Here is a 13440-nt window from a genome sequence, read left to right on the forward strand (position 1 = left end):
TAACCAGAGCCGGCCGAGGCTTGTGCTGCCAGCAGTGGCAGCAGCAGAGGTGTGATGGGGGTGTCACCTTCCCCTGATCATTGGGTTGCCTCCCACCCCTGAGGGCTCCTGGACTGTGATAAGGGGCAGGCTGGACTGAGGGACCCCGCCCCCCTTCAGTGCATGAATTTTCATGCACCAGGCCTCTAGTAATATATAAAACAACTACTAACAGAACTAAAAGGAAAAAAATGATAAAAAACAATTATACCTGATTAACAGGTATAGATTCATCATTCAAACAGAAAATCAATAAGGAAATAATGGCCTTAAATGACACATTAGACCAAATGGACATAATTGACATTCACAGAGCCATTTGTCCCAGGACACCAGGTTAAACATTCTCTAGGGCACATGGAACATTTTAAGGATAGACTGTATGTTGGGACACAAAACTAAAAATTAAACATCGTATTTAAATATGTTAGGAAATATCCATAATTTTCAGTTATTACATTCGTTTCCTAAATTAGATGATATGTCATAGTCTGAGGATGAATTTTACTTCAGGACAAATGCTGGTAAGATGAATTTCCTGAGAACAGCGAACTCTGCTGCTCAACAGGAAAGGGGACTACGGTTAGATTTTCTATTAAGTCAGTATTTTGGTTAACAGACAAGTACTCCATGTTATCAATGGCAATGTTAAAAAACTAAATGAAACAAAACTGTTTAGTATGGGTTCATGCTCAATAAAATGCACTCTTTTCATTGATGGTTTAGAAAGCAGGGTGATATTGATCATCACTGATGGGCAATCTCTTCTATCAAACCAATATTTTCTGAACAATTACACCACAACAATCTGTAGCATTCTGACTTACACACATTTTCATTAAAAACAATTCAATAAAGTGTTTTTCCTGCAACACAAACCAGTGTTATTTTTTGGTTATAGTTTCAGCTCTCTTCTTCATTATTTTTTTAAAATATATTTTATTGATTTTTTACAGAGAGGAGGAGAGAGGGATAGAGAGCTAGAAACATCAATGTGAGAGAAACATCAACCAGCTGCCTCTTGCACACCCACTACACGGGATGTGCCCACAACCAATGTACATACCCTTGACCGGAATCGAACGTGGGACCTTTCAGTCCGCAGACCGATGCTCTACCATTGAGCCAAACCAGTTTCAGCTCTTTTTCATTATTTTGATGTTTACCCAGGAACCTTCCATTTTAAGTCTACTGACATATTTTGCCTTTCCCAGTCAAAGTATTCCTAAAAGGATGAAAGACTGACCTTATGTTTTTCCATCCCTTTCATTGGTATTCTTAAATGAAATACTATGAAATGAAGAAGTATTAATCTTTTTATTATTTCAGGATTATATTATCTGGCTATCTAGTGATAACTATTTTTTGTTGGCTTTGGAAAGTTAACAAATAAAAATTTAAGATTACATTCTTTCCCTTCATTATGTTTTTACTAAAGAAAGAAAATAAAAGTTCTTTAAAAAAAAAAAAAAAACTCCATATGGTTATAACCTAGAATATGCCAGGTTCTTTGCAAAGCAACTTACTTTTTCCTTAAAAAAAATTCTAATTGATCATACATCAATAATCACCCAAATATAAATGGACAGATATTATAATCTTCATCTCCCAGATATTTTCCTATGATATCTGCTCCAATAGACACTTACTGGTATATATGAATCAAGGGGTAGAAGAGACAGGTAGAAAATGTTCAAGGGATGCATCCCCTGGTAACCCAAACCAGGAAGGGGCCATGAGACATGTTAGTGCTTTTTGCAATGTGAGGAAGACTTTCTTGCCATGATTTCATAATGTCAACAGGCAAAAACACACCTGCTGCCCGGCCCTGCAAGGGACCACCTCAGGCCGAGCTTAATGGCCCCACTAAAGGGTGAGTGGAAGAGTGAAATTTATGGGAGAAAAAAAATACCCCATAAATAAGCTCAAGGGAGGCTCAGAAATGCAGAAAAAGGAAGCAAAAGCTGGAGCAGAGATTGGGAACAAAGGAGCGTCTCCCACTTCCACCCAGGGTTGTTTCTTCTTTTAAAACACCCACCTTCATTCTTTCATTTGATTAGCTACTGACTGGCCTCCATCTGTGTCAGGCGTGCAGGTTACAGGCCTGTGTCTACTCTGTTCAGAGAGTGGGACTGCACTGATGAAAAGCGTCTCTTTCCTCTGCTTCCTGAGGGGTGGACTCTTCTTCTTTTTAAAATATATCTTATTGATTTTTCACAGAGAGGAAGGGAGAGGGAAAGAGAGAGAGAGAGACATAGACCAGCTGCCTCCTGCATTCCCCCCACTGGGGATGTACCTGCAGCAATGTACATGCCCTCTACCGAAATCGAACCTGGGACCCTTCAGTCCGCAGACTGACGCTCTATCCACTGAGCCAAACTGGTTTCGACAAGGGGGATGACTCTTCTTAGCAATATCTGAACAAGTCACCATGAACCTGGAGCCCACCGTGCAAAATCAGGGGCCACTGCCTTCACAGGGGCTCAGTGCTCAGAGGATGTTTCACAAATACAGGCTGCTCTTTATGAGCACTGTGTTTTAAACGATGAGAGAGAAATATTGAGAAGAGTAATCAATCCCTAGAAAGCATTCCAAGTAACAGAGATTACTACAGAACCAAGCGTCATCCTCCAGGTCTGTCTCATGTTTCCAAATAAAAAAACCCATCAAGCACATGACAACTAGTTTCTAAGATCCCCAAGGGCCCATGTCTTAAATCATCTTTATGATGATAGTGCTGTTCTTCACTACTCTTCCTCTCTTCTCCCCCCCGATGCATCTCTTTGGCACCACAGCTGCATCTCTTTCATTTGGTTCCAATAGAGCAAACTAAAATACACCTTTTACAGGTAAAAAGGAGACTATTAGAAATAACTCTAAACCCTTACCCCTCGTGTCTACAGATGGATGTAACAAAAAATCAAATCACCTTTCAAATGCTTTTAACTAATTAAATGGGTGGCTTCTTTGAAATACCATTTATAAGTAAAGCTAAATTTGCTGTTATCACGTTTTTAAAAAACTTTCTAAAATGTCCATGGACCTGCCAGAATATTAGAAATGGATAAATCTTTTGTCCTCTGTAAAGACAGGTAGGAGAGAATTATGAATTTAATTACAGAAGTCAGTTCACTCTAAAAATAAGAGTGCTAAATTATAATGTATAATGAGAATAGCTTTTAACCATCAAAACCACCCCGCCATTCAGCAATCAGCAAAATGGAATTGCCATTTCCAACTTTCACTGTTGCTAATTGCTAAGTGACTGTTGGTTCCACTGATGGAGGGGTGTGTGTGGCTGGATACTCATTAGCAATACTCAGAGTCACGATCAGAGAGCAAAACTTAAGCACCTGCCAGGTATGAAAAGTCATACTTGGAGCAGGCGTGTGGCACCTCAGACACTCCCAGCAGGACGGGAAGGTCACCAGGGCACATACCTGCCAGACCAGGTGCTCCTTGGCCTCGGGTGTCGCAGACAGGCAGACGCTCAGCACAATGGTGTGGGAGGAGGAGGTGAGCACACTGGCGATGATGGCATCTCGCATGTTGAAGGGCAGCATGGTGTAGACCACGAAGATGATGAAGAGGAAGAAGGACACCTGTGGGTGGAAAGGAACAGCAAGAGTCACAGAGAATTCCCATTCCCAAGGGCTTTCAGTCTCCTTCCCATTATAGGCAGCACAAAACATCATGAACTGCACTTGTTTAAAAATACTGTTATGACAAAGCCAAACAGTGTAGTGAAAAATAAAAACAAAACAAAACAAAACAAAAAACCCTGGATTACAATATAGGACTATTATAACGGTAAAAAAAAAAAATCACCATTTTTTTCAAATTTGGGGATTTCCAGTTTTGGTATCCAACAATGACAAACATTAGGTTAATCAAAGTACTTCATGGTTATGGGTGCAAGGCTGGTCCTCCACCCCGAAGGATGGCTATATGAGCTTTGGAATGCACATCTGGAACCTTTAAGTTATCTATGGCATGATTTCAGGGGACCCAAGAAGGGAAATAGGTACCTTCTGGGGGAGTTAGCGAAAGTAGATCACTGCAATGAGTATGAACATGTGAAAAACAAAACAAAACAGCATAGAGGTGGTTTAGCTGTTATGAAAACAGTTTGGCAGTTTCTCAAAAAGTTAGACATGGAATTACCGTGTGACCCAGCAATTCCATTCCTCAGCATATACCCTACAGTACATTACGTACATACTGAAAATAGCGCTAACCACAATAGCTAAAGGTGGAAACAGCACAAATGTCCGACAAGAGATGCATGGATAAGGTGCAAGTGATATATCCACACAATGGAACACTATTCAGCCATGAAAAGGAAGAACATACTGATACCTGCTACAATGTGGATGAATCTCAAAAAAACATTATGCTACATGATCAAAGCCAGGGCAAGAGACCCCATATTGTATGATTCCATTTATATGAAATATCCAGAATAAGTAAATGTATAGGGACAGAAAGCAGATTAGTGGTTTCCAGAGGCTGGAGAAGGGGGGATGAGAAGTAAGTGCTTAATAGGTACAGGGATTCCTTTTAGGGCGGTGACAAACATTTGGGACTAGATAGAGGTGGTAGCTGCACAGCATTGTGAATAAAAGGACATTTTAGTACTAACGACTACTAAATTCTTCCCTTTAAAATGACTAACTTATGTTATGGGAATGTTATCTAAAAAAATCAATATGAAACAGCTTAAAGAAAGTTTGTAATGAAATAGAAAATGATTAATAGGCAATAACACAGGCCATTTTCATTACAAAAGAAGTTGAAACAAAAGAACATCAAAATGGATAAAAAAAGGTTGTAAATAAAGTAGGAAAAGGACAGACAACAGGGACATTTGGAGAGTAGCATTTGGTGAGCCTTGCCAACAGTTCTTCACTCAAAGCAAAAGGGGAGCTAAGGGCTGAGCATGCCCCACATTCACAGCATGACCCATGTTTAAGGATCCTAAATCCTAGCATAGCAGGAAGGACTGGAGACACCGTGCCATCTGCTCTGAGAGCTGGGCTATGTGTTCATAGAGGACAAGCCAAGGGCCCTGCTCCTGATGGATGTAATGAGAGGGACTTCTGGGCAGGCATTAGGTTTGTCTACCCTCATGTGTAGTCATGGGACTCTGCATCACATATTACATAGAAAAGGACTGGGACCAAGATTCTGTGCAGCAGAATGCCTCTCAGCAGCAGCACTACTGACATGTGGGGCTGGACAACTCTTGGTGGTGGGCATCTTTCTGAGCATCCCTGGCTCCTACTCACTAGAGGACAGGTACACTGCCCTCTTTAAAGTCATGACAATGTCTTCCAAAGGGTAATATCGCCTCTGGCTGAGAACCACTAGGCTATAGAAAAAGTTTCTTTTAAGACAAGAAATATAACTCTTGCATAGTCATGGCTTACCGAGAAAATTAAATTTTCTTTGGAATCCCTAATCTCCAAAAAATATACAGGAAAAATTTTCAATGAACTTATTTTTATGTTTATACATAGCATTTATGCAAAAACCTTATATCCTACAAGAGGTATTAAATGAATACTTTCAGGTATAAAAAAAAATTACAATCAAGAACCAAAGAAAATCTCTGTTTTATAACTATATGTTTTTTCTCCTAATAAAAAACTTCTTTGAAATTATCAGTACTTTGAACAGCTTAATTTTGGACAGCTTTAAACCTCTAACATTATTTCAATTAGCATACAATTTTGCAAACATCGTGAGCTTTGAAATAGAAGCGTGTGGAAGGCTTATCTATGGTAACCAAATGGAGAATAGACGTTCAGTTTTCCAAATACCATTGGTCCTGTTAAGTGTTCCTTTTTAAAGGACAAAATGAATTTTAAAGGTCAATTAAGTAAGTCACATTAAATTAAGTTTTGGAAGTCCACGGCAGCATCTTGGGAGCACAGCTCGTGGTGCCTGAGTAGCATCTACAGGCTGGAAGGGGAGGAAGAAAGTCAAGTGCAGTCCAAGTCCCACAGGGAAATGTTCTTCACTTCTTACTAATCCCAGAGGTTTCTAATTTTTTCCCCCCAGTCTGCTTCCCAAAGAAACTAGAAATAGGACTATATGTAAACCAAAATGAATTTGGCATATCTAAAGAATGTGTGGGTAAAAATCTCCAAGAAGTCTAATGTAGTCGCTTGGGTTTCCATGTTACCATGGGGACTTGTCCGTGACTGAGATTCCTCAAGGATGAATCTCTGTCCGAAAGATGGAGAAGGAAGGGCCATTGGTAAGATTACTGGGACATGCAGAGAAACTCAGATTAACACAATACCTGAAGAGGGAACACTCATTCCAATAAGATGTTTCAAGTGTTTCTCTTCACTCTAGTCCATCCAGCATTTGCATGTTGCAGATCTACTTGAACCTTAAGCTCCATAGGTTTCAAACCAACTGATAGCCTCTCCTTTATGTACTTAAACCACAGGAGTAACTTAATTCTACCCATGATGTCTCTGTCCTCAAACAACCCAGGTGAAAACTTCAGAATCTCCTGTGACACTTTCATGTCCACAATCAAAGATGTCTTCTTACTTTAGGATTTTAGTGTACTGCACTTAGTCCATTATTTTTCAATTTGTTTTAAATGTATGCTTCCAACATATTGCTTTACCTTGTTATCCCACCATTCTTCCAGCCCCCCCCCCCCTAAAAAATCCCACATGCTTCTATGCTTCCATACTTTCTCTCACTTCTCCTGATCCTTCAGCATGGATATCAAGGTGTGTGTCCTTTCTCATCTTTGTTTTGGCTCATTCCATTCTCCATGCTTTTGCTAATCATTAAGACTCTTAAGCAAGCATATCTAGCTTCCCTCCTTCTGGGCACATGGTACAATTAGCATTTTTTCAGTTAAGCCAGGCCAGTCCGACTTGCTTTGACAAATGAAGTGTGAGCAAAAGTGATAGGTGTCCTTTCTGGGAGGGAATTTTCAAAGTCCTCTTGGCAAGTTGTGTACTAGCTTAGTCATGAAGACACGACATTGGAGCTCCTCGGAGCCTTGGAGTCACGTGAGGACCAGAGCTCCTAGGCTGATCTACATAGCCTGGTGGTCATGAGTGAGCCATAATCCTTTGTGGTGGGAAGCTCCTGGGTCTCAAAGCACAGTGAAGATGACCCTGAGGGATGCCAAGCTCAGACACACACACACACACACACACACACACACACACACACACACACACATGCACGAGGTTTTATTGATAAAATAAATAGGATGCTTTTATGTGCATAATTCTACAATTTGTTCTTACCACTGAATTATATATCATGAGGTTCCTTCCAAGTCTGCCCACCATGTCTCTATCTGCAAACAATTCAGGTGAAAAATTTTATCAGTTGAAAATATTCCATAGTCATAGATGCACTAATTACTCCAGCATTTCCTTATTAATGGCGATTCATGGCATGCTAGGAATCCCATATCCAACTGCTGCAGTCATACTCTCACTAATTTCCCTTTCTCCAACATTTTCCTTTCTCCAATCCAGCCAACATGTAGCTGCCAGCTTCATGATTCTGAATGCAAAGTTCTAACTGCTTCCTTCCTTGGATAAGCATTTCCTCTGGCTTTCCCTGTGCTCTGAACACATCTATCAAAAGGTTCTTATGATCACAGAGTAAAGTGGAAACTTCATGGCCTGAAAGTCAAGACTCCCCAAACTGACCTCTTCATCCTTTTCCATCATGCTCTGGAAGGATCCTCTGCTCCTGCGAACCTAGGTTAATCCCATGCTTTGAGCATGGGGGTGCTCACCTGTAGGTCTGAAATTCCCTACCACCAGAATGTCCTCTCTCTTTTTGCTAGTCCTCATGACCTGCTTTGCTGATTCACAAAAATTACAGTTCTAGGTTTATTTGTTAATTTTCTTCCCCCACAGTGTAAAGGTCAATGACCTTTGAGGGCAGAGACTTGATTCACTCATAGCCAAAACCTCAATGCCTAGGAAAATACCTTTGCATAGTAGGTGCTTTACAAATGTTTGCTGTCTGCATAAAAAACTATTACACGTCCTAATATGAACCAAGTTATATCAACTCTATTAGCATCTACTCATTAAATGAATCTCTGAAAACATGCTGTCATTCTCTTTAATTAGTCTTGCCATTAACCATAGCCATGTTGAATTTCGAATGATCATTTGTCTATTCAGTAGACTAATTACACTAAAAACCCAAGTGAACAGTCATTTGTTAATGTCTATGGCAGGCAGCAGCAGATACTGCATTAAATATGAGACATTCTTGTTCTCAGAGAATCTCCTATTTTGTCAGCCTTTGGGAGGCCGTGTGTCCTGGAAAATCACACAAAACAAACAAACAAACAAACACCTCTTCTAGTCCGAAAGGCATAAAGCCAGGGTTAATCTACAGAAGAAAAGGGTGATCCAGGCTAAGGATGTTTATTGAAGCAGCGAGATTTCCTAGGCTGCTCCTCTGCCTCGGCTTCTTAGAGGTCAGCTCAGAGGAGCTGGTGCCTTTCAATTCCCAAACATAACTTACCCTTCACCCATTATGGCAGCTGACAAAAAAGATGCTCATTCTGTTTTCCCAACACAAGCTCTTCCCACAGTGGCCACTTGAGATGTTGATACAATAAAAACTCGCTAAGCAAAAAAGAGGTGGCAATTTTGTCACTGCTTTCCCATAGAGGTAGCTCTTTTGCAAAAAAAAGTTCATCTTCACAAAGTGGTCGCCCCTCCTTGGTTAGCAGAGAGTAAGGGAGATTCCCTGGGCTGAAGTCTCATTGTGCTAATGAGATATTGAGCTGTATTTTTAGAAATAGGATCAGAAATGTGCAATTGAACAGGGATGCACTGGAGGGTCCATGTGATCCATCCCTTCAGAGGTAGGCTGGAAAGAGCAGAGGACAGGGAGGGCCAGATGGTTCAAGGCTTCCTGACTTCTTCAGAGTCTCATGTCAAGTGTATGAGTTTCTTGTGGCTGCTATAACAAAGTACCACCAACTGGATGACATAAGCCAACACAAATTTATTCTCACAGTTCCAAAAGCTTAAAATTTGAAATGGAGTTGTCAGGAGATTGGTTCCTTCTGGCAGCTCTGAGGGAGAGCCTGAAACATGCTTCTCTTCTAGCAGATTCTGGTAGCTTCCCGTAATATAGGTCATCCTTTGACTTTTAGGTCATTTTATCATTCTCTGCTTCCATCTTCACCTGGCCTTTTTCTCCTTTTGTCTGTGCCTTCACAAGACCTGCTCCTGTGTTACTCTGTCCAAATGTCCCTCTTAAAAGGACATTATTATTGGATTTCAGACCTCTCCTAATTCAGTTTGACCTCATCTTTGCTAGTAACTCCAAAGACCTATTTCCAAATAAGGTCACATTTACAAGGACTTGAGGTTCAAACTTCAACATATTTGGGGGTAAAGTAATTCAACCCACAATATCAAATTTGTGTTATAGCTCAAACCCGAATTTAGATTCCAAGTACTTTCTGTCCACCTCACACCATGCTCCATTCTCACATGAGAGGTGAAAACTATGTGACCCCAATATTCATGTTATTCAGGTTATGACTCAAACAGAATTTAATAAAAAATGCGTTTTTAAACAGAAAATCATTATGAACAAGGAGAAGCGATGCGGTACAACTTAAGCAAGAGTAAGACAGACATATAAATGGGTCTTAACTTGACACAAATTTGGTCTATCATGTCCCACTCCTGTCTCAGGCCTCAGGTGCAAAGCTCATGATTTTGAGATTGTGGTTCACATTTCTTTCATAGTTCAATGGTAAGCAAAATGTTCCCAGACATGCCAATAGTAGCTTTAAAGACAGAGCTTTTAGTTTTTTCTTTTGAGAGATACCTCAACTCTAATATCTTTAAGTCTAGACTTACTGTCTAGTCCACTCTTTCCTACAATGCATAAATAAGCATAATCAACAAGATAATCAGGATTAGTTATGTAAATTGCTGCAGTACTCTTGAGAAATATACACGTACATCAGAGAAACATCTTCTATTTTTATGCTAATAATGTTAAGGGAAATAACGCCCAAGTGAACATATGAGATTATTTTATAGCCAAAAGCATAGCTACTCTAATCATTTTTCTCTCTAACAAACCTCTGAGAAATCATAAATATAGTATTTAAAGTAGTGGCTTAATTTTCAAAGACATAAATTTTACTAAAAATTATAGACATTATGTCTTCCTAACTAAAGTACAGAGTGCAGTGCTTTTAACATTGTATTTCATTGTTGTTTCAGAATATAACTAAAAATGCCAAAATGTAATAAAAATTGCCAAAGAAAAAATAGAATTATTGAATATATTTAACTGATTGAGCTTCCTATAACATGGAGAAAAAAATTCAGTCTTTATTATGCTGATAAGGGTCCCTTCATGATCTGATCTGGCTGGCATTGTCTCTAATCTCATATTTTACCATCTCCCATAACTGTTCATATGGACCTTCTTGCTGTTCCTTGAACAACCTCAGAGCATTTGCATTGGCTATTTTTCTGTCCTAAGTACTCTTTCTCCATTCCTTCCAGGGCTGGCTTCTTGTCACTCAGGGCCCACAACTCAAACAGCACTTCCCCAGAGAGAATCCCACTGATCCCCCATTCTTTTTAGCTAGTTGCCATGCTTTAAATTTTTCAGATCCTTATTGGAATTAGATTGTTTATTTTATATTTTTCTAATTTTGTATTTTCTATCTTTCCCCACACAAATGTAAGCTCCATGTATGGATCTGAGAATAGTATGGCACATAAAAGACCTCAACAAATATTTGCTGAAGGAATGAAACATTTCAGGTGTGATTACGCTCAGTGATATGCAACTCAAGGGCATGAGCTTGGCTCTGCACGTGTGCAATCCCTACCACCACAGCTTCATTCCCAGTAAGTAAGCAAAAGGGCCAGACCAACAATTACTGATTACATGTGATGTCTGGGCTGTTCACACGCTGTCCTCCATCTAGTCATTACCCCATTATGCTTTTTCCATTTTACTGACCAGGATCATTTGCTTCAGAAGAGGGAACTAAATTGCCAATTGAATTATCAAGTACCATCTCTCATTTAATATCTGAATAGTTCAAATGGAGCCACACCTTTCTTCCTATAAAAATATACTTAGAATTCTCAAAAATGAACTCCATGAACATAATTTCAAAACAACCTCTATGAACATAATTCAGGATATATATATATATAATGTAGAGATTCCATTATGACACAAAGGATCTTATTTCTCTTCTACGTTATCTTTGGTCAAATAAGTATTATATTCTCTGATGAAAAGCCTGAGCTCCAAAAGTGTAATGATGAAATCATGAATCACTGGGTACCTTTCATTCTTCTAAAAATGTTATTCAGAGTTATAGAGATTAAAGATAAAATCAGAAGTAAGACAATAATTTTCCCTGTGCCTTTTTAAAATCTAAAATAGGTAGAAGATTTGTCATTAATGTTTAAAATATTGAAGAAAAAAAAAGAATAATAGAGTTTAAAAAAAAAAAAAAAAACCCTGATAAACTAGGGGAACAAATGCAGCTTGCTATCTTCCCCAGCCCTCTGTCTATCCTAAGCTCTTGGCCCTGCTTTGAGCCAGGTGATGACTGTTCCTGTTTCTTTCCACAGTTCCTTCTCTTCCTCCTGATTTGGCTGTGGGTATCCAACTGCCTCTATGTGTCATCTTCCTTGTTTCAGTCACCATTCATGTATCCATGTATCTACCAGTGTTTACTTTATCTCTACAAAACATATACAAGGAACTTTATTAGCTATTATGGATAATACAAGGTCCCTGTTCTTAAGACTCTTGAAATCATTTGGAGTAAAGGTCAATTTCCAAACTTGTCAATTTATTGCCCTTACCTCCTTTTCACATAATGACTGCAGGGTCTGTCTATGAGTCTGATTTGTTTAGAGTTAAAAATCTGTAAATTTTCCACCAATAATTAGCAAACTACTATGTCTCAATGTGTCTAACTATCCTCATTGTTAAAGCATTTAAGTTGTAATCCTTGGGCCTGGCAAAAATAATAGAGAGTTCCCACCTAATAATACTGTTTCCCAAAGTATTCAGATTTTTTAAAGACTTGTTTTTGATTGTGGTCATGTGGACAAAATTAAAATGAGAATACAAGAGAATTCTTGACATTTTACTCATGTAGTTTCCTAAAGTAGAAAGAAGATACAGTGGAATATAGTATCTGTCCACAATTCTTTCTTTTCTCCTTGCCCTTGTCAAGAAAATCAGCAGATGGCATTATGTGTCCTTACCCCACTTGGACTCAGCCAGGAGACATGCAACATAGGCTGAAGTGACAGTATGCTAGCTCAGAATGAGGCTTTAAGAGGCCCAAATTACATTTCTGCCTGCCCTCTGAGAGTTTTGGTATTCCAGATTGAGAGAACTATGGTCCAGAAAGACATATCTCTTTTTACGGTGTGTATTAAAACAAACCTGAATCCAACATGAAGTCTGGAATTCGCACTACCCTCCGAGCCAAGTTACTAGAATTTAAAAAAACCTGATATACTAGGGGAACAAAGGCAGCTTGCTGTCTTCCCCAGCCCTCTGTCTATCCCAAGGGCTAACAGAGAAATTTGGCCAACCTGTAGACTAGTGAGTATGAAATATGAAATGTGCTACTATTACTATAAGCCACTTGGATTTAGGGGTTGCTTGCTCATCAGTATTAGTAGAGCAGAAACCTGACTAATACAGCAATTGGCATCAGAAGTAATGTGCTTCTGTAATGAAAATCTAACATAAGTCACTAGCAAGGAAGGTCTCCAGTACAACATTAACCCCCTGGCAAAAAAATCAATAAGCATGGCTTCTAAGAGAGCCATTTACCAAAATGTCCAGGCTTCATAAGGTCTTTGAATTGCATGATAACATCTTTAGAAACAACAGAAGAACTAAGAAAAAGTAGAGTATTCCCAGAAATATCTCTTAGGATATAGGAACAATGTCACCAATCTAAAATTGCTATTTTGTCTATATCAAAATACATTACACACCGGATTCACTGACAAGTATTTTCTTATTTTATAACAGGGAAAAGCCAGGAGCTAAGGTGTGTGTGTGTTTTTAAGCCATAAAACAGCATAAAAACAAGGTATGATATTCTGCTAAAGCTGACACAGTAATTTGCCATAATCCCTGAAGGTTATCGGAGCTGCAGGAGCCGAGCATTTCTCAGTGCATGGGGTCCAAATTATTCAAAATGAAAAAAACCATGAGAATCCATCTGCCCTTTCAAAACAGCTTATTTCAACACCAGGAAGTCCTTTCCCTTAAATTTTTTCCCCAGTCAGATGCAAAAAAACACACAAAAGTTCATTTAAATGAAAGCCATCAGGCAAAATAATAAAAGCATTATAT

The 13440-nt window shown here is 39.1% G+C and overlaps 1 protein-coding gene across 1 annotated transcript in view; it reads right to left on the reverse strand.

The window, feature by feature from the left end:
- The window catches only part of ADCY2 (adenylate cyclase 2), a 263929-nt gene that overhangs the window by 183188 nt on the left and 67301 nt on the right, over positions 1-13440 (reverse strand). The window contains exon 3 of the mRNA XM_084882603.1: positions 3480-3641. Within this exon, the coding sequence (XP_084738729.1) occupies positions 3480-3641 (162 nt within the window). The remainder of the gene's footprint in view (positions 1-3479; positions 3642-13440) is intronic.

Source organism: Pipistrellus hanaki, assembly GCF_964339955.1.
Source record: "Pipistrellus hanaki genome assembly, chromosome: 4".
NCBI lineage: Eukaryota > Metazoa > Chordata > Mammalia > Chiroptera > Vespertilionidae > Pipistrellus > Pipistrellus hanaki.